We start from the raw sequence: 23,036 nt of genomic DNA, 5'->3' as shown, positions 1-23,036 counted from the left end.
GAATATTTAAAATATTATTTCTGCTATCACTCTCATTACTCTAATAACTTCTTTCCAGGATACCTTCACTGCCTAACTTTTCCACCTCTAACCTTTGCTCCTGCGCCTCCTTTCATTTTCCACCGTTGCTGTAATTGCTTGTTGGTTTAATTTATTGTGTGTTTTCTGCAGCTCCACGCATTTTCATTTCCAGTTCGCGTGGAAGTAGCACGTTGAAAGCAGGACAAAGAGAGAGAGAAAGAGAAAGAGAGAGGTAGGTTGGTCGCGAGTGAGTGGCGTAAAGTACGCTGATTAAAAGTCATGGACTCTCCACGGGGCTAATTGAAGTTTAGTGCCTTGGCTTTGGCATTGGTCGCCGCCATGTGTGGGGAGTCAACCTTCTAACAAAACCACCCAGAACCCACCACCACCAAACACCCACCCACCCACTCCGTTCGAATGTTGGCCATAAATCATGCACCTGCCTCTCGGAGTCTAAAGGTAAGGTGTAAAATGTTGCCTTAGAGTGGAAAATGGAATAAGGTTTTAGGCATGATATGTGTGGTTTTTTACAGATAGAGAAAAGGAAGTGGGGAAAGTTTATGATTTAAGATTTTAAGCAGAAAGTTAGTCAAGCAGAAACTCTTTTAAGGAAATTTCATTCTTAGTTGTTGGGTAAAAACTCTTCTAATAAGAATTTGCCTTTAACTTACTTCTTTCTCCCACTGCATCCCCTTCTTCTAATCAAGTTAAATAACTTGTTGGCTTTAAAACGCCCAAGGATCTCAACACCCCTCTACCTCCTTACTCAGACATAAATCCCTTCCCCATAATAAAGTCGATGGTCCTTGGTTAAACATCGATGGGCTGCGGATCGAAGCCAAGAACAAGTTCATAAAACAAATCATTACAGCAGCAGCTTTCATAAGAAGACAAAAACCCGGCCATCCACACACACACTCACTCACTCACTCACTCACCCACTCTCACATAGACACCCACCCACTAGCAGATACACCCCCACTAATACATAAAATATCAATAAAAAAAGTTTAAAGGTAACTGCGAATGGGCGAAGGCGTAGGCGGATGGGCGGGTAGATTGCGGGCAAACCGGAGACGCCGCACGAGCGCGTAAATCCTGCAGCTATTACCCCAGCGCCGCCATATTGATTGCGCTGGAGACAAACACAGATACACTCAAAGAGGAGATACACACACACACATTCGCTCATACACACACTGACATTCAAAAAGAGAGGCAGCAAGCAAGGCAGCAAGGACTCTAAGCAGGAAATGCGCATTTGACAAGCCAAAAAGATTGCCGCACGCCCCACGCGCTGTCAAGGGAATGATATTCCAGGATGGAAAGAGAAGGAGGCGGAGGTTGCTACAAGCCGGGGCACAGGACAGTGGGGGATGCCTTGCATATAGACTTGACAATGATATATGTGACTATCCTGCCTGCATGTGTGTGTGACACATGTAAGGCCGAAGTATGAAGAACAAAAAAAAAAAAAAATACAAATATAGCAAAACGAAGAACATAAAACTCCAAAGGAACTGCGGTCCCCTTCATTTTCCAAGGGCTTTCCACACACACACAGATATCTTCATCTTCAACTCCGCTTGGCTGACCAGGCACAACTGTACCCCTTAACCGCCACAAGAGTGACGGAACTTGGTGGCCGCCTGCACTTAAAGTAATTAAAAAACTTGCCAGACCCAAAAACAGAAACAAGCAGGTGCGAAAAATCTCAACAAAAGGTTTCTATGATTAATTATTACGGCTTCTTCAGTCTCTAGTAAGTATTTAGCTAAACTAAAATGCAATCAGAAAGGTTAAAAACATGTAAATAAAACTCTTAACTCTTAACTCTGTTTAATCCTTAATCCTTAAGAGGCTTTCCAGCTAACCAAAACCCAAATCAAATACCCTTCCTAAACTTATACCAAAAACTAACCAAAATTCAGAACAAAGCCATGGGTTTTCCTTTCAAAACAAAGATCCACCTTTTAAAGCAAAATAAATAAACATTTTCCAAACTTTTTCCTATAATTTCCGTTTAGTTTTTCTCCAAAGAAGTTCATCTGTAACTAAAACAGAGCCAAAAGTAACTCATAAACCCAACCAACAAGCACTTGGTGCAGCTTGGCAGGCGACCAAAAAAAAACTGAAGAGTCAATGAAATTAGCAAAGAGGCCACGCCCACCGACGCCCACTAACAACTGCCCCCAACATGATTTAGTCTGGGCTTTAGTATTTGCTTTCTTTCCTATATATTTTTGGCCATATTCTTTTTGATTTTCCTTCTTTTTTGTTTTTTTCTTGCCTTATTTTGGCAGCGAAGCCAAAAAATCCAAAATGAAGCCAAGGGAATTCCAGGGGTTTGAGTGGGTGGTTGCTAGCCCACCCGTTGGGCGTCTGTCATTGGATATTTGTGTGACATAAACTAGCTGCCTCTGAACACCAACTCCCCCCGCTGGCATAGGATCCTGCTCTGCCACTGTCACTGCCACTGCGTTCCAAACCAATCCAATCCAAACCCATCCAATGAGGTGTCCGAGCTGCGTTATTTAACGAAATTATGACAGCGCCAGGAAGAACGGTTGGTGGGGAGAAAGATTTATATAGGAGATATATATATATACTTGTATAGGGAACGAGCGAAATCTCATTTGGAAAAGCGTTAGAGCAAAGCGAATTTGATTTTTAATTGCCGGCGACAAGCAGGAAAACACAGGGCAGAGAAGGTAATTCGATTTTATAGATAATTTAAGGAACTTAATAAGGCAAGGAAACGAATTATTAGGTAAAAATAAGTTACTTGCATATGAAATATAAACAGATTAAAGTTTCTATGTTCTTTCTCTTTCCATTTAATTAAGATAAAAAGTTAATAAACCAAACTCTTTCCCACAAACTCTCTGGATTGATCATCTATCTTAAGCTAGCGTAACCCTTAGGCCTACTCAAATCTAAGCCAGGTGAGTAACTATAGGCAAACATTAACCCGATCTGATCCCTGTCCAATTCCTTGGAGTTCAATTTAACGTAATTATGCTCACTTACGGTGGCAAATACCTGGTGTAGATTGCATCCCCAGCACACTCTGCATGCCATCCGCATTCCGAGATGCAGGCAATCCTTAACTGCTGTCCAGAGTAGAGGTAACGAGAGAGGAGAGATCTCTCCTGGGCTTGGGGTTATAACTTTCCACACCCACACACAGACGCCTACACACACACTTGCAGACTGCAACGCGTCCATCCACATTCACATTCACATTCCCGTCATCATCATCATTGTTGATGCCGACATATCAGCCAACTTTCAACGCGGCAAGCGGTGTGGGTTGCGGCACCCTCTTTCCCCACCCCATCACCATTTTCCAGCTGCTGCTGCTGCTGCTGCTCTACTCTGCCACCCAAAGGACCCTAGTTTTCCCAATGGAAAGGAGAGAAAAACTTTTGAAACAGTTGCAGTTTGCACACAATGCCAGACAATCTGCAGCAGCAGAGAGTGAGAGACAGAGAGGAGGAGGTGGGCTTGCAACGAGGAATAGATACAATAGCTGGCCTCCACCCACTCTGCCACCCCCTTTCAATGCGGTTTCCATATCCCTGCCAGCGTGTGTGTGTGTGTTTCGGGTGCTGCAGCATGTCAATGATCATAAATTAAACTCGCAATAATTATAAATTAAATTTTGGCATAAATGGCCATGAGATTGGCTCCCCCAAAGTCCATATACATGCATACATAGATGTAGTGGTGGGAAAGTGGTGGCTAAGGGGGAAGGGGCGTTGCATTGTGGTGCCCGAAATGAACTGCACTATATGCATATGTCATGTGGGTCAAAAAGGGGGGGCAGACTTAAATTATTGGGGTTTGGCTTTGGCTTTCGGCCGGGGCGATGGATGACTTCGATTTGTTTGTTGGCTTCATTTCAAAAAAGGTTTTCCTTCTTTTTTTTGTTTTTATTTTGGTTTACAGATACATAAATACCCATAGGCAGCGGCATATGCAACGTTCAGGCACACCTGTGGCAAATTTATGAAAACATTTTAATGGATAGTCTGTCAAAAAGTTTACGGCCAGAAAGGGTGGAATTTACAATGAACTATATAGTCAGGCAGTTTTAAGGTTAAAGTTCAATGAACTAAATTAAATACTAGACTAAAATCATGAAATTTAGATCTTTAACAACCTTAATCCAAGCTAAGTAAGTTAAAAAGTTTATAGACTATGCGGAATTTGGTTTCTAGGAACCTAAAAATAAACTTTGAAAATGTTTTCTTCCAGGAATTGCGTTTTCGGCAAAAAGTTTCAGCAAGAAAATGCCAACTTAAATCATGAATAAAATATAATAAATTAATGTCAGCTCAACGAAGACTTCCACGAAAGAAGAAAATACTTTTTGGGCCAGTAACAATTTTCCATGAACATTGATGAATAATGAATGTGAGACATCAATAGATACATCATATGTAGAACCTAATCTGGCAATGATTTCATTACTTATAAAATTTATGTTTCCCACAGAGGAGGTTGCAGCTGCCGCTGGCTGCCTTTTCTCTTTATCAATTAAGAGGCGAGAGAGGGTGGGCAGTGGGCGGGAGAGTGCATAAAAATCAAAAGGCATTTTCCAGTTGCCCGTTCCCAGTCGTTCACTCTCGACCTGATGGATTTTTAAATTAAATTTAATTTGCAATTGCATTTTTAATTCCCCGCTGCCGCTGCTGCTGCTGCTGTTGCTGTAGTTTACTACTTTAATGGGATTGAAAAGCCGCAGCAAAACAAATCGTTTGTTGTGCAGTGTAGAGTATGGAGTGCAGAGTGTGTACTGGACCGTAGAGAAACTGCAGCTAATTAGTGTAAATATTTTGCGTGTTTGATTTTAGATCCGTTCGAGTAATTGCGGTTCATAATCCCCCAGCTAATGGCCATCATTACAAGCTGATCAAGCTAATCCGATCTGATCTCAATCATAATCATTATCAATTACTTCCTATATTAACAAGAACAAAGCACATTTGGATCTGATGAGATCAGAGGCTATGGCGTGCTTATCTGAAGATAAGCTAACTGAATGAGGAGAATCCGCAGCTGATGGCTGAAATCGGGTGAGTCATCCGAATAATAGCTGGCATCTGATAGATAAAGCAGCTGCATGGCAACAACAAACAAACAAAGGCCCGGTTGGGCACGATCAACATGAAAATAGCATTGAGAAGAATTCTTCTCGCTGTGATTCTTCCGCTCGTTTGTCTTGTCTCTTTTCAACTGAATGACTGCATCTATGAGATACAAATTCGACCGTGTATGTGACTCAGTCAGTGATTTTGAGAAAGAACGTGACAATAATCTTAACAAGAAACACGGAAGATGTAAGGGGAAAGCAGCAAAAAATTAGATTAAAAAACATTATTAAAAATCATTTATTACTGATTCTTAAATGAATTTACCGCTTAAAACTTGCCAAAAAAAGAAACTTTTTCAGCTAAAATTAAAAACCGGATTTCCCTTCTATTTCGATAAATCGAAAATCAATTCCTCTTTTGCAAAAATTTTCAACATATTTGCTTATGCATGTGCCGGAACTTTGTCAGCAGAAAGTTCAACATTCGTTAATTTTATTTACACACACACTCATTCTCACACCCACACCCACAGGCACAGGCACACGCACACATACGCATAAACACACACACACACATAGAGGACACCCAACAACAGAATGCAAACAGCAAACAAAAAAGGCAAAGCTGCAAATTTGGCAGAATTATCCAGCCATATAAACCCAACCTCGCCGTCCCTCTTAGTTTTTCCCAATTTTCGCCCCCTCAGGATCTCAGCACATTGCACCTGCATGGAAATTCACACTGCATTTTCACCTAAATACGATGCAAGTTTTTGATTTCCATTGATTTTCGAGCACACAGATGAAAATTTGTGTTCGGTGTTGTTTTTCAGGTCGAAAGGTATTTGATGTTGGAATTTTCCTAGAGATTTATCATCGAAAATGTCAGCTGAAAATACGATTTCCTCTCCTGAAACTGAAACCGCAATAGAGTCCTATTAGAATAATTAAGAGCTATTAATTATGAAAGCATTTTATAAGCCACCGAAAAGGGAATTAAGCTGACTAAAGCCGATCGATCCCTCGTACTACCAAAAAATGGGGAAACTTTTACTTTACTCCCCCCCTCCCTCTTTTTTTGTACTTTCATTTCTCGCACTTTCATCGCCCCATTTTCCATCCGCCACTAACCTCAACCATTTACATTTTCAATTACTTTGGCTCGGCGGGTTTTCAAGTGACGAGCATTAGACACGCACCGCAGCCACGCCTCCTCAAAGCACACACACACGCCCCCTTAAAACACACACACACGCCCCCCTTTAAGGCACACACACACACGCCTCCTTTACACACACCAACGCAGCTAAGATCAAATGAATGTAAGCCAAAGACAATAATATAATATTACACATACGCCACGTGTTCCCTACTTTCATAGAAATCAACTTCGATATTCGCGTGGGCGTTGTCAAATGAAAGCTCATTTCTGCACAAATTAAAACTTAGGGTTAATAATCTCTAAACTCCGATTTCCCCCCGTAAACAAAAGAGCTTCTAGAATGCTAATAACATGTCAAAAAGAACACACAAAAAAATGACTTTATTATTTAGCGTGACACTGGTTATTGATTTTCCCTTGGGGGAAACTAGACAACTTTTTCCAAGTTCTATATTTAAAAATGTTTTCCAAGTGACGTCAGCCATGTGTTGGCTCTATTTAAGGTATAAACCAAAGCTATTTTTGCAATGCAACGAATGTGGAATAAAATTTAAATCTGCTTAGGATTGATATTTCCAAAGAAGTTCTCGGAAAAGGCCAAAACACCACCTACGGAGTTTTCCTTTTTGACGTCAACAGCTATTTTTGCACAGGGTTCAAAGTCCTTTTGTTAGAGAAGAAAACGAACAAAAGGTTTTCAATTTAAAGGATAGAATGTAATGAGGAAATATGTTAGGAAAACCCCAAAGACACCTAAAGAATGAAACTTAAAAGGTGTAATAAACTGAGTTATAATAACTCTTCAATAGATCCTAACTTTCCCAGAGATATCTGGTTATACATACTCTATCAAGTAGCTGGTGAAAAGCATCGCAAATCCAGTTTGCAATTCCATAATTCCACTTGATCCTTTCACCCTTTCGCTAGGCAATCCCCTCTCATCGTTTTCACAGTCGGATTTCGTGTTATGGCCGTAAAAGTGTGGCAAATGTAAGTGAACAACAACTTTCCTGACCACTTGACCTCCCGGGGAACCCCTCCTGAAATCCCCCTTCCTCTTACTCCTCTTTTTCCCTCACCTCTTTGCCTTCATCCCGCTTGTTGGCAAAGTAATTAATTTGATAAAGTGGCCGGGCAAAACGTTTCTGCAGTTGGTGGGCGGCTCTGGTTGCGATGCCCAAGGTGTTGTTATGAGGGGGGCTAAGAGGGCGTAAGGGCCAAGCAGACATATTTATGGCCATATATATTTATATATATATAAATATATATGTGTGTCTGTATCTGTGTGTAGTGGCAACAGATTGTGCGTTGTGTTTGGGTAGTTAATGAAATGAGTTCGGTTGTCAACGAAAACCCAGGGAAATGTCACTGGAAATTATTTTGCGTGTGACCAGAGCAACAAAATTTAATGGAATTTCAAATGTCAGAGCAAGTGAGTGTGTCTATGTGTGTGTGTCTGTTTGTTTGGATTGGAAGTGCAATTCTCTTCTCGTTTATCCTGACCAGAAATTTACACTTGACCAAGACTCGTTCTGTTTGCCTTCTGTGTTTTCCAGGCTTTGCCTTCTGCCTCGATTGCCTACTCGTTTTTACATTTTACATGAATTTGCGTCTGAGTGGCGCATGAAATTTAAACAAATTGTGCAAATACTTTGTTTTTTTGATATGAATGTCAACCTTGTCTGCCCGTCTGCTGTCTCGGTCGGCCCTTCTCGGTCTTTCTCCAGCTCAAATAAAAACTAATTTGAATACAGGACTGCGACTGCGACTGCGACTGCATTTGTTGATAACAACCAACTTTTGAGCCAGAAAATACCAGACTAACTGATACCTAAATGAAAGTTTTTCCAGAGCCCCAAAGCCAATCTAAATATATACACAAAAAAAAATAAATAAAATAAAAAAAAAAAAACAAGAAAAGGCGGAAAACATTTTGTAAATCTTTTTGGCAAGCTTTGGCTCTAGTTGGAATCGCTTTTTATGCCCTGGCAGCCTATAAATATGCGACGTGAGCTGTTTGCAGAAAACACACACACACATAAACATACAACCACACACACACACATACACAGAGCTACTTGCTAAAGAGAGCCTTGTAAAAAGCATAGCATACTTTGCAGCGTCCACCAGGATTTCTTGCCAGATTAGAAAAATTAAACTTAGAAAAGGATAAAAGTAGAGGGATAGAGGGAAAAGAAGAGAAGTAGCTGCTGAATAGCAAGTGGCGACAAGCAAATTATGGCAAATAAAATGCAAAACCAGTAGCAGCTAAACCAGCTAAAAACTTCTTTCCTCGCGAATAATTTCCATTAAAATAGATTAAAAACTGAAATATTTATATAAGTATATATCTAACACTTCAACTGTGTGTATATGTGTGTTGGTTTTTGGCACAGTCTATGTGAGTGGGTGCCATCCTGATGCCCCAAGGAGGTGAAAGTATTAAAAGTACTTGCCACTTGCTTACGCATTCCTGCTGCCACGTCTTCATCTCCATGTTATATGAAGCAGATTACATGGCATAATAATCACGATGAAGGGGGAGACACAATCTCATACATATATATGTTATATATATCTATATATATATTTAGGATATAGGAAATAGAGGGGCAACGAGGGTTAAGAACACGCGCAAATATTAAATTTTATGCCAGAGGCCAGAGGAAAATAGCTGAGGGGAAGTGCTGAAAGAGAACGCCGCAGGGAAATGCTGGGCAAAAACGGAAAGGTAGCAATCAAAGTGGCCAGGTGAGAAACAGCAAAGGGAAAACTCCAACCACCCTCTTGCCACCCAAAAAAAAAAAGAGATAGGAAGAAGATAGCTAGCTAAGCCCCAGGAAAATGAAATATTCCTGGCCAAATGCTAAAGATGTGTGAATAAACTGATTGATATTGCTGCCATAAGCCACGAGATAATCCCTCAAAGTGGGAGGATGCCACAGATATGAGGCAAGGAACTATAATTGCAAAACCATGAACTTGGGGCATATTAAAATTTTTGGAAAACTCAAAGAGAACGAAAGGATGGAATAAAATGATTTTCACACATCTTCTTCAAACTCTGCCAAAACACTTAACCCCAAAAACAGCGTCAAAGTTCATCAACTTTTCCGCTCACCTTTCTTTCACACAGCTCACAGCCCCCGGCAATCCCCTCGAAACTCTACTCTCAACACCTGCAAATTGATTGAAACGCAGCCAAAAGCGGCAAAAGAAGAAAAACAGAATGAAAATATTACGAAACTTGCTGCTTTCATATAGCGAGCAACATTTCGATGCGCCAAAAACCATCTTTTCCAAAGCCCCCCAACCTCCGCCCCAGCAGCACTCGGAAAAGCCCCCCTGAAACTGACACGAATGGGAATATAAAAGGTAAATAATGTGACCTTTGAGAGCATCAAATGCGTTAGGTAATGGGGCCCGGGCCAGAAAAACACAGAAACTGAAACTGAAATCTCAAGCGTAGCGATATCCGAAAAACGGGATACCTAAAAACAACAGCCAGCTAAATTCGTTGAATAATGAAGGAGTCGTGAAAATAGCCAGTTTTTCTTTTTTTGTTGCAAATGAGAAACTTTTTTATGCTCATAAATAGAGGCTGGTTGTTGTCTTAGAAACACAAAGTTACCATTTACTACGAGGGAGCTAAATTTATAGAGGTTAATACTGTTATACGGAGATGTAGAATCTGCCAAATAAGTCCTGGCCCCCTCCTCCTCCTATAATCCCTGTGTCAAGGCGAGTTATGGGAAGAGTTGTAACTGGAATCTCCGAATCTCTTTCGGGGATTTGTTTTTATTGCCTTGGCGCCTGCGCATTGATATGGCCGACTTTTTCCCGCTTTTTCCGCTTTTTTTGTATTTCATTATATGTACTTTGAATGCTGCCTAGATCTCCACTTCCTTGTGGTTATAAATTATTTATTGTTTTTTGATACAACATGACGGGAAGAAGTTCGAAGTTGGTAGGTCGGTAGGTCTGCCAGTTGGTCGCATGTGCTCGCATTTCTTGCTTACTTCATTAAGTCGACGGGACCAAGTCATAAAATCTGATATGACCCGCTCTTCTTCATCTTCATTTCGAGCTCTTCTAGCTCTGTCCCTTTCGCTGGGGTGTCTCTTTCTGTGGCGCTGCCTGGGCAAGTATAATTTCCGCACATTTTCACGTTTTGCACATTTCCGCTGCATACTTTTGTGCGCCCTGGCATTTTGATGACGCTTTCGCCTGCGGATCGACCAACCGAAGCCTTCTCTTCCCTAGTTTTCGTTTCTTTTTTTCTTGTTTTTTTTATTATTGTATTTTACACAAATTCGTTTGGTGGCTAGAACTACAGCTACCCGATGTGGTTGTTGTTGCTGTAGACTGGCATTTTAACGAGTTAATGCAGGACATGCAAAATGGCCAACATTTTGAATTCATTGAACTTTTAGCCAGCCAAGCTACGGTTGTTTTTGGTTTGGCTGTTGCCTGGTTTTGTGGCTGCCCAACCCCCCGTTGCTTTGGTTATGCACGTTATGTACGTATTTCAGTTTCATTTTGCTCAATAAGTATCCGATGATGAATTTTATGAGAATTCTTTGAATAACAAACAACTTTTTCTTAGCCTTTTAGTGATGAAGATTTCTGGAGCTGAAGTTGTTTTCTGTTAGTTAAGTTATATTTCTTTATTGAAAAACTTCAGAAAAAGATAGCAAAAGGATAATACCTAACATAGGTCTTTTAAGGTAATCCAAAAATCAACTTTTTATATTTTATTGCTAAAAAAATCAACAAGATAGATCCTAAAAACACAAATTTAAACTGTTTAATTTAGCTGGAAATTTATAATAAAAACCCTAAATAGTCACCATTCAAAATTTGCCAGATGAAAAACCATAAAAAATTGCCTGTCACCCTTGCCTTGGGTGAAAGAAAAACCTCATTAGTAAAATGTATAATTTTCTTTTGGCCCGCCGCTCCTTTCTTCCTACACATTCTTCCACTTCAACTTTATATTCTGCTCATTTTTTTTTCCGTTTTCTTTTTTTTCCTGCACCCCTCTCCTACCCCCTCTTAATTTATTGTGCATATTCCAGCATTTGCTTTCTGCGCCACCGTTCTTTGTCATATTCATTGTACATTTTTACACTTTGCCCGCTCATTTCTTGCACTTAAGAGGTTTCCCCACATTTCTTCCTTCCCCTCGCAAAAAAAAAAAAAAAAAAAAGAAGAAATTATTATTGAGCCGAGAAAACTCGTTGAATCCCCGATGCTGTTTTGGCTTCTTGCAACCCTCGTTGCCAAATGCCTCCTCCACACTTTTTGGGGGCATTTTTAATGAGTCCTATGCAAATATATCGTTAGACTTAAGTGTGTATACGTGTTGTGTCTTGGCCCGATAAGCGAGCCAAAAGGATTCGCCAGGACAGCCTTTGATTATGGACAGCCAAACAGGCCACAGAGCCAACGAGCCACCAGCATCCCCACTAAGGAAAAATCGCAGTAAGGGAGAGGAAAACTAGACGCCACCGGAGGGCACAATATAAACGGGGCTGAGTGGCTAGTGGCCAGTTGGAATAAAAAAAAAAAATTATAATAAACCCCGAAAAATTTCAATCTCAATCGTCAACAAGTTTTGCCTCCTCAAAAAACAGTTTTTCCCTCCCACTTCTCATTTTCCACGGCCCTCAACTTGCTTCAACTATTTTGCTATGCAGCGCGGGGGTTTAGGGTGGTTAAGAGGGAAAAGTCTCAGGCAACCGAGGGTTAATGCATGAACGAAATTCATGGCAAAACTTGAGCTAAATGCGCTCAGGAAGAAAGGCACGGAGAGAAATTAATAGGTGTTTTAAATTAGGATTAAAAAGGGTATATAAAGTTATATTTTCATGAAGACAAAATTGTGAAAGAAAATCATTCATAAATTCTATATTTCTTTTAAATATAATCACTAAAGTAAAATATTATAAAAAAACCAACGCTAGGACCTCTTTTTCCAAGTGCAACTGACCAAAAATCGGATGAAATGCCGTTGCCGTGTCCCTTTTCGACCAGGCCAAAACCATTCTGCTCTCCCTCTCTTTCTATCTTTATATCCCATTCTCTATCTCCCCTTTCTACTCCCCTTTCTCGCTCTCTTTTATGCTTTTTTGGCTGTTCTCTGATGAAAACTACTCAGCGACATGAAACTTAGCTTAAAAAGTTTTGCACTTTCATTTTGTAAATGAAATGTTGGTGCTGTTGTTGTTGTTGTTGTAGCTTCTACTGACGTTGTTGTTGTTGTTGTTGCAAAATAACAGGAAAACAATTTGGAGCGGATAATGAATATGGGTTAGGTTTAGTGCATATATGTGGGAATGTCTATATGTGTGTGAGGATGCATGTGGCTAGGGAATATTGCTTTTGTGAGAGCGAGAGATTCCCTTGCTTTGGCCAGAAAAAGGCGAGAGGGGACGAGGAGGAGGGGACATAGCGAAGCAATGAAGTGATGAATGCATTACTATATGGATGAGTGATGACGAAGCTCAGTAAATGTTCATGGGCCCATGCACTTTGGGGGTCTGTTGCCAAAAATGCACAATAAATAAGGATCAAAAATGTACGAAAGGGTTCTTCCGTTTGGGACAATAAGGGAAGTTTGAAATGTTACTAGGGGTGCTTTTTAATTGACATGACTTTTATCTTTTTCCATACAAAAGAAACCTTTTTTTTTTTATTTCAAATTAACACAATAAAGGTGTAAAAGGGAAGTCCTTATATGAAGACAATTTACATTGCATGCTTTTCGGGGCTGTTTAAAATGGAATTTTGTACATTTTCGAAACACTTAGACTTCCTACTTAGATTATGTTTAAATACAGTATTTAATATTAATAAAAACAAATTTGCTTACTAACTTTAAGTTTAATTTAAAGTCAATCAATCTCTTAGCATTTTCTCTATACGACGTTTAATTTCACCCTCAAAAATGGCTTTTCTTCAGCTAGATCTTCTAAGGCTTCTCAAGTTTTCTTTCCCTTGTCTGACTATTTCAGTGCATAGCTTAGCTTCTTTTTTACTGGGTTTCTCACCAGTTCTTTAAGCATTTTCCCTACTGTAATCAGCAAATTTCCATTTAAGAAAAACCCGAAAAGCAACCATTGCAAGCCAAGCTCAATCCTCTTTTTTGCTGGTGGTGCCAGTGTCCTTTTTCTCCCCAACAATGTTCGGTTGTCGCTCACGTAATGAAAATGGCGCACATGGAACTCGGAAAATTCAAATGGAAATGGTTTGGGTGGCAGGAAAAGCGGGAGGCCGCACTGGCAGCGTAGTCCGAGGGACAGTGACGAGAGAAGGCAGCCACATAGCGCTAAAGGACACTCGCTCGCTGCCGAGGACTCACTGAAGCCGAGCGCCAGGTCGCCGAGCAATTTTATGAACAGATGTGTGGTAAAATTAATGGACAGAGATAAACTCGGTTGGGCGAGTGGAAATGGGAAAATCGAGGGTTAAATGCGAAACAAGAGAACGAGCGAGTGTGAGAGAGAGAAAGAGAGGAAGAGAGAGAGAGAGAGCGAGAAAACTCGATGAGAGAGCGGGCAAAAGCGGGCAAAGGTTCGTTTGCTCGGCTTGTTTGCCCCAACATGATTTATGATCCTTTCACAACAACAAAAAGCAATACAAAAAGTAAGATAAATATAAAGAAAACAAGCAGTCAGATTCAGAGTTGAGTGAGTGAAAATGTTGAGTTAAACTCAATGTGGAAAAACCACCCCCCTAGGAGCTTTTCTGCGCTGGCTCGGCTGTCGGGATTTTCGTGAAAAGCTGTTGACTTCGTTACGCTGATAACTTAAATATGCATGGATATTTACATACGTGTCAATGGCATTAAGTAGCGTTATGTTATTGGATAAGCTCCATCTAGGCAACAGTCACATTTTGGGTGTTTTAAGGGTTCTCTTTTTTTTTGGGGGCAGAAGGGGGGCTTTTTTTTTACTAGATATATATATATAGGGAGTATACAAAAAGAGGGACTTTGACTCACCTGAATTCCATGGGCTCCGCCACCCTGTTGGCTAATGTGCAACTGCTGCGTCTGCTTCATCTGCAGCGTTGTGGTCGTCGATTGTTGCTGCTGCGGTGCATTCGAGTTGTTGCCACCGGGTCCGGCATTCGGATTGTTCTGCTGCCCATTGTTGGCATTGCCACGCTGTTGCTGCTGCTGCTGCGGACCACCACCGGGTTGTTGCTGCTGCTGCGCCAGATTGCCCGGCTGCTGGTTGCCATTTGGTCCACCCCTTGGCGGACAATTGAGGAAGTTGGCCGCCGCATTGGCGTTCTGGTTGCTGAAGGGCGAGTATTGCTGCTGCTGCTGTTGCAGTTGCTGCTGCTGCGGCACCTGTTGCTGCTGTTGCTTATTGAAGTTGGGCACACCTCCCATTTTGGGTTGCTGCTGCTGCTGCTGCTGATGGTGTTGTTGTTGCTGCTGCTGCTGTTGTTGTTGCTGTTGCTGCTGCTGCATGGCCTGCTGCTGCTGCAGACGCTTGAGATCGAAATCATTTTGAGAGGAATAGAAGAGCTCCTGCTTGATGTCCAGGAAGTTCTGCTGAACATTCATGCCGGCACCTGGGCCAGGACCCTTCTGATGGAACTGCGGCGGCAGGTGTTGCTGCTGCGGCTGCTGCTGCTGTTGCTGCTGCTGCGGACCATTGGGTCCCAGGCCAAAGTCATTGGGAAAGCCGCCTCCATAGTCATTATATCGTCCCGGCTGTCCCATCATTTGACCATGTTGCTGCTGGGCCTGTTGCTGCTGCTGTTGTTGCTGCTGTTGCTGCTGCTGCTGGGGATTCATGCCGTGGGGCGGACGGGGGAATCCACCCATACCGCCCATGGCATTCTTGTGCTGATGCTGCTCGGCCATTTGCTTGAGTGTCTGAGCTGCCAGCGGATGCTCAGACATGAGATTACCAGAGTTTCCACCATTACCGCCCGCATTGGGAGCACCACCTGCCCCACCATTTGGACCATTGGGGAAGCCACCTTGATTTCCGGGATTGCCGCCACGCATCTTCATGCCCGAGTTGTCCAGACCCAGACCAAAGCCACCGAAGCCATGACCCAAACCGCCCTCGGACTTAACATTCAGGCTATTGATCAGATCCTGGGCATTCGGCGGCTCCACCTTGATGCCATCCTCCGTTTTGATGTCCAACAGTGGTTTCTCATCGAAGCCATCGAGGAAACTGGGATTGAAGTCCTGCAGGTTGTTGATGAGATCCTTAAAGGTGTCGTTGTTCTCCGAGTTGTCGTCACCAAGGAGATCGGGAAAGCCTGGGAACTGCCCGCCACCGCCATCCTTATCCAGCGAGCCGAGATCGGGGAAATCGTGATCCGGTTCCCGTTTGCACTCTACCAAATTGGCCAGATTGCCTAGGGCCGACTTCTGTTGGGCGGACATCATGTTGGGTGGCATACCCATGCCGCCAAGGCCACCGGGCACGCCCCCTGGACCCGTGGCCATGCCGCCGGGTCCCCCGCCCCTTCCATTATTGCCGAGGCCACCCAGTCCGCCGCCTTGTTGTTGCTGCTGCTGCTGTTGCTGTTGCTGCTGGTGATGATCGCCTCCGTTGTTGTTGCTATTATTGCCGCCGCCTCCTCCTCCGTTGTTGTTGTTATTGCCACTACCTCCACCACCACCGCCGCCGCCACCGCCTCCGCCCACACCTGGTTCACTTTTCACCGATGTATTGGTCAGAGCCTTTACAGTGACATTAGTGCTAATCTGCTGCGGTTGGGAGTTGGCCGCCGATGTGGTAAACTCCAGTTGCTGAACAATTTCCACCGAGAATTTGGTTAGATTCTCAGAGCCGTTGTTGTTGTTGCTGCCGCCGTTGTTGGTGCCGTTGCCGTTGTTGTTATTCGCATTGTTGTTGTTTCCGGTATTGGAGCCATTGTTGTTGTTGTTGCCGCCATTATTGGGATTCGTGTTGCCGTTGTTATTGTTGCTATTGCTATTGTTGTTGTTATTGGGCAACTTATGCGGCGGTTCATAGGTATCAGGGCCATTGTCAACATCCTCCGCGGGTCGTTTCAGGAATTTTTGTTGCTAAGAAAGAGAAGGGCAAATAGAAACAAAGTATAAGTTAGAGAAATGGGTCGGAAAATCGTTAAAGAGTATTTTCTCTTAACTTGATAAACAGCTTGATGAATATGACTAAGATTTAACATAAATTCAGTAGTTATTAAGGAAATGCAAAGTTCATTTAAACTAACAAAGAGGTCTTACAAGACTCTGTAATATTCCTTCTACTCATAGGAAAATACAAGTTAAAAGGATCAATGAAATCTTGTAATAAATTAAACTTTTATTTTCTTAAATATATTTCAATTTCCTTACTTAAAAATGAATGAATGAATAAATGATTGTTATTTAACAATAAAATTAGACCCATTAAAACGCTTAACGCTGTTTTCCCCTGTAAAATCTTACCCAAATATTCATAGATAGTTCGTTTATAGCTTTTGCTTGGCTTGGGCGAAGTTTAGTTTTAGTTTTTGTTTAGTTCAGACATTAAGTCGAGATTCGAGAGTCGAGAGCTTTGGATTTTTGGCAACACTTTCGTTATATATGTTTTATAGACACAAAAGTTTAGATAGCTGTGGCAGATTTTTGTGGGGAGATTTTAGGCTAGCACTCGATAGGGTGAACTTATCCGGCCAGTGTTGTGTAACGACGTTGACAGTACTGTACAGCGTCGATTGTTTTGCATTTTGTTGTTGCATTTGCTTCGCGGTCGCATTTGGCGTTTTGATTTTCTTTCACAGTTAGTTTTTCTCCTTTCTTGATCGTTTAGTTCTTTTCTTTTGATTGCAATTTGATTTGTTTTCAGCTGCAGCGCGAGAAATTACGCATAAATTAATGAAACACATGTATATACAAATATATATCCCGCATTTACGGCATTGATGGGCCGCACGATTCGATTAACACTCAACGACAATGGGCAACACAACATCTCGCTGACTTGGCAAGAGTAATCGAAAGAAATTCACTTGCAAGACGTGCACAAAATTATTGAAAAGCCATAGCGAAATTTCATGAAAATCGCAAGTGCACAAAGGCAAAAATCACACACCCAAAAGTACAACAACAAAGAATGTCATAAAATGTATTAAAAAAAAAAAAAGAACTACAACAAAAATCACAAAAAACACACAGAGAGGTAGCAAGAGGCAGAAACAATAACATAAAAGGCAAAGACACTTCTAATCAGTGGCAGAACGCCGAACGTCGACTGAGAAAAGAGAACCAGAGCACCAGAGTTAGTCTGAATGTGTGTGTGTGTGTTTGTGCATGTGTAAGCGATTGTGGGTTAGTGTGCGCTGTGTTGGCGTCGGCGCTGCCTTTGTTTTTGTTTCTGTTCTGCTTTACTTCAGCGATTTGCAATACCCCTTAAGAAACTTGTAGAAACTTGGGGTATGTGGGTTCTTAGAGAAATTTATTAACTTATTAAAGATTTTAGTATATATTTTGGAAAAATTGGACTACAGAATTACAAATGATCTTTTCTAACTATGGGTTAGAACGCCTCTAAAATATAATACATATTTTTTTTAAACTACTTTCTTTACATAAAATTTAGGTAAATCAAAGGAACACATATATCTTTAACTTCTCATAAAATAATTCGCTATAACTATAATAACTTTATAGCTCAAACTCTCCTAACCCTAAAATCTCTTTAGGGTACGATCTCTCAATGTGATGTTAAGCGTAGACAAGAAGTTATAATACTGTTGTTCGAATAATGTAAACTTAACAGTGACCAAACTTAACATGAGTTTGACAAATTGGCACTAAGTTGAACTTGTTGTACTAACAAAATATTTAATACTATATAGTTTTCCTTTTCTAAGATTGAAATATTATAGAAAACTATTAAATACCCAACTTCTTAAACCCCACAAAAATGACTCAATTAAACCCATTAAAATCCACAGAAATCCCAACTATCAGAGACCCTAAAAAACTCCACTCAAATCATTTCCACTAGCTTAACATGTAAAGCGAAAAAACAACAGCAAAGGAGAGTAAAAAAAAAAAAGACGAAGGCGAAAAAGAAAAGCAAGAAAAACAATCACATTTAAATCAGAATGTGTTTGCTTTTCAGTTTTTATTTTCATGCCTTCGTGCAGGCCAAGCGCGCGCGACTTTTGCTGTTTATTTTGTTTTTAATTAATGCAAAATGTATACAAAATAGCCGCGAATAGGCGCAGCGCCCCAACACAATGACATGTGAGTGGGGTCGCGAGGTGTGTGTGTATATGTGTGTGTATCTGTATGAGTATGAGAGTATTCAGTTCATACGATATAATACTTCAATGCGAAGAAGAAGTAGAGGAAGAGGAGTTGGCAGAGGAGGAGGCAGAGGACTCAGTTGCAAGTGTGCGGAAAGTTGCGAAATGCTCTGGATAACCGCAAGTGACTCGTTTGTGGGGTGCAGAGTTATGCACCGCAATTTTAAGATATTCTCTGCAACTACCTTTATACAGTAGAGATTCGATATAATAGAAGTTTTTACTTTGGTATTGGTATACCTATTATAAAGACTAAATTGAGGTATAAGAAAAAACATTTCTAAAGATTTAAACTTAATTAAACAAGATGATTTTATCACTCATTTATTTATTGATATTCAAAAAAAAAAACTTCAAAAAACGATACACTCGTATATAAACCCATAAAAGAATGCTAATAGGAAAACTCTCAAATTTCAAATCATTGGCTTATCCCTGAACATCCTCAAAGCAAAGAACAACCAAAAACCACGCACTTAATGTCAAAACCCAACGAACTTATTTACGATTCCCCAAGGAAAGTGTCCACTTGAACGGCAAAGACCCCCGCTTACTCCTAGGTCATCGATAGCCACTCAATCGGTGGTTAAAGAATTACCTTTGAATGGAACACTAACCCCCGAAAATGAATAGCAAAGTGAATAGGGCTCATTACGGATTCACATTCACATTCATGGACAATCTCTCACACTCACGAAACACTTTCGCCTAATAAGTTTATGGCACTTTACAACACTCGAAATGCAATACACACAATTGGCCCGTTTCGGCCATCTCCACATTTCTCTCCCACCTCTCTCCTCGCCATTTCCCTTGTGTTTTACTATTCGTATTCGTTTCGATACACGCGCCAACACTTTTCCCCATTCGCTTGACTCATTATGAATAAATGACGTTTCATAAATTTGTTTTTCCCTGCCCCTCTGCTGCTGCTGCTTCTTCTTCTACTACTACCATCGATCATGCCGTCTCTTTCGCTGGCTACTCTATCTGCCCGTCTACTGTCTCTTTCGCTGGCTGTATCTGTATCTGTGTTTTTCGTATCTTTCGATGGAAACGTGACACAAAGAATGCAAACTTGCGTTGACCAAAAGCGGTGGGAAAATGTACTAGAAAAGAAAGGAAAGCAAAGGGAAAGGGGGAGGGTCAGGGTGCTGGGTATAGATATGTAACCTATGGCTGAAAGAGACGTATAGATATGGCTAGAAAGAGAGCGGTAGCTTACACAATTTACAAACTTAAAAGTAATTTAGTTTTTTACGACTCCACTGCGGTAATAAAAATGTTTTGCCCCGTATTGCCGCCCCCCACACACACACTACTACCCATCTTTTCCACCTATAACTGTAGCATAGTCGTACCCTTTGGCCTCCCCCAACCCTTTACAGCCAACCCCTCTTCTTTCCCCTTCCCCACTACATTTACTGCATTTACATTTATCGATGCGTCGCCTCCCAACGTCGACATCCTCATCTTCGCCTTTGCCATCGCTCTGGCCTCCGTCTTCGGTTTTATGTCTTGCCAGTGGCGGAGCTTAATAACTTTGTCGGGGAGCGGAGGGCGTGTAAAGCAGAGTGTGGGTGAGGTCTCTTGTATACTGGAAATCAAAGGTTGGCCTGACTGGAGGAGCAGTGGTCACATTGCGACAAGTGGAAAATGAATCAAAGTGAAGGCAATTTTAGTTTTATGTTTTACTGATTTGTTTTAGAAAATATTTTTGAAAGTTTCGATAATATCTTTCTCTATTTTGGCTTTAGTAAGGCTTTTGTAACACTAAGCTATAAACTTATATCAGCTTTTTAAATAAAGCCCTAACCCATTTTTATATTTTTTAACTTCTTACAACTATCACAAGTTCTCTTTCTGTCCCCCCTAAAAAAGAAAGTCAAACATTTCCCAGCTTATGACTCGTTCCTTTTTTGCTGTATCTTCTTTGCTGTCTATCAGTCTGCCACACGCTTTGATATATTTTCTGTTTGCTTTACGCGCAAATGAAATAAAGCAACTGAAATTATGCCGCGAACCTTGACACATTAAAAATAAGCAACAACAAAGAGCGTGAGTAAGAAGACGTTACCCATCTCTCTTCCACCCTGTCTCACTTCCTCCTAGCCCACTCCCCACTCTTCTACCCCCCCTCTTAGCTAGTAAATTTCTGCGTGTAAAAATAAAAATGTGGAAAAGCTTCTTTCCACGTTGGCGACGTTCAGTTGAGTTTTTGTATGAATTTCGTTTTCATGATTCCAATGCATAAACAAAAGAGAGCGCGCGCGTCCAACGCGTCGTATGATTAATGCGAATTAGTAGTGAATCCAAACCGACACTCTCGGCCACTCAGCACCAGAAAAAAACAAAAACAAAACAAAAAACAATATATAGCTCTATATAGCAGCTAGCCCCAAAACGGAAATCGTCTCTTCCCCAACAACAACAACAAAAAGCAACAGAAAAACACATCAAAATGTTTCGTGGAAAGCCTTCGTTTCGCCGTTCGTGTTGTTTGATTAGTTGGTTGGGTTGCTAGTTGCTAGTTGTTACATTGTATGGTATATAGGTGCTGAGAGACAGGAACTGGATGATGATAGAGGAGGAGTAGTTGCCTTGGATTCCCAAGAAAATGGCGATGGACAAGGCCAAACTGCATAAAAGCAGAGCGAAATCAAGAAGATTAAAGCTATTGAATGAGCTGGCTAAAATATTCAGAAAGACCGCAAAAAAAAATCCAGAATTTACTGGTTTCCTTCTATAAGAGATTTTATATATTAGTCAAATTTCGATGTTATGATTCAGATTTCTAAAAACAAAGCATAACCCGCCTTATCACTAAGCTAAAAATTAAATTTCCGAATACCATAAAATGGTTTTTGTCAAAGGTTCCATAAACTATAACTTTTCACATTTCTTGATGATATTAAAATACAATTTTGAAGTTGAAATTCATTTTTTAATTTAAATTTTTATAACTGAAAATCGATGCCAAAAGGAAAATGTAATTTAACTGAAATATCCACTTAATTTCCACATTTTTCCCCATAGCACTTTGTCAACCTCTTTTTTCAGTTTTGCTCTTCTCTGCTGAATTTTCTCCTTTGAAAGTGTACCATCATTTATTCACAACAATTAATTAAAAGTGTAACTTAAAACGTCCGCTCAAGTGTCAGCCATAACAGAAAATCCCCCTCCCCTACCCTACCCACAACACCCCTTTGGCACCTACATCCAAACCCAACAAGCGCCTCCAATTAATTCCTGGCTATTTTAACCATTTCTTACCCCATATTTGCCCGACACATGCGGCGTATGCGTAATGTTTTGGCCTTGTTTAGCGTCCTACTCTCGGCAGTCCCCCTATTCCCTCCTATTTACTCGCCTTTTTCCTCAACCAACCCCCTTTCGACTTACTCGCATTACATTTTCCATACTATTAATTTTTTGCACATTATTAAAAAGTGGGTGGTGGCAGGCGAAAAAAAATAAAAGAAAAACTATGAAGTGAATTATAAATCATTATTCAACTCATTTAACTGAGCTGGCTCTCACAAAACCCAATGGGAAATTATGTTTACCGAAAATTAATTAAACAACAGTAACAACATACAGAGACTGAGACAGAGAGAGAGAGAGAGATAGAGAGAGCAATAAAAGTAAGATTAATGTAGTCGCAGCAAAGGCAGCGACGCTGACAGAGCCAGTGGCAGAGCGTCAATTTCCGTAACGCCAAAAGGCTAAGCCAGATTTCTCGGTTTGGTTTCAGTTTGCTGCTTGTTGCTCGCTCTAAGGCAATTGTTGCTGTTAGTGTTGCTCTTATTGTTGGTGTTGTAGTTATTGTTGCTCTTGTTGTTGCTATTGCTGTTGCTATTGCTGTTGCTATTACTATTGCTGTTGTTTCGCCCGAGAATTCCAAGAGATGCTGTTGTCTCTCACTATTCAATTATACACGAAAAGACAAAAGCAATGGAAGTTTCTCTAGAATTTAACTAACTAGGGAATACTCTAGGAGAGATACTATATATTTAAATATAAACTATTAAAATATGATCACTAAATCTCATAATTTGAAATATTTTTGTATTTGTTTCTCTCTTTTTTTAAAGTAATATTAGCCTGTCATATTTAAAACATGATTAGGATGTGTACAAATTATAGAATTATGTCAATTTCCATACATTTTGTAAAGTTTTCACTTAAGTTTCTGTTTTCTTTAGGTGATGATGAAAAGGTAGTAAAAAAAAATTCAAAACTATGCTAAAAACATGACTTTGGTAAGTCAAGAAGTTAACTTCATAATTTATATACCTATTCTTAATATATATTCCTAAATATTATCTGCAAATATAGATTATAGAAATCATTTAGTAACAAAAACCTCTATTTTTATATCCAAAGATATTTCTAAAACACCACCTAGTGGTAAATTTTTCAACTAACTAACCAAAC

The 23,036-nt window shown here is 40.6% G+C and overlaps 1 protein-coding gene across 1 annotated transcript in view; it reads right to left on the bottom strand.

Moving 5' to 3' along the window:
- LOC108106439 (neurogenic protein mastermind) overlaps positions 1–23,036 on the bottom strand; it is a 79,252-nt gene that overhangs the window by 6,257 nt on the left and 49,959 nt on the right. Inside the window, exon 4 of the mRNA XM_017213472.2 lies at positions 14,287–16,347. Coding sequence (XP_017068961.1) covers positions 14,287–16,347 — 2,061 coding nt within the window. The remainder of the gene's footprint in view (positions 1–14,286; positions 16,348–23,036) is intronic.

The sequence above is a fragment of the Drosophila eugracilis genome, unplaced genomic scaffold, assembly GCF_018153835.1.
Source record: "Drosophila eugracilis isolate 14026-0451.02 unplaced genomic scaffold, ASM1815383v1 contig_1172, whole genome shotgun sequence".
Classification (NCBI taxonomy): domain Eukaryota; kingdom Metazoa; phylum Arthropoda; class Insecta; order Diptera; family Drosophilidae; genus Drosophila; species Drosophila eugracilis.
Note: the sequence above shows the minus strand (reverse complement) of the source record. Positions and strands in the feature narration are given on the sequence as shown.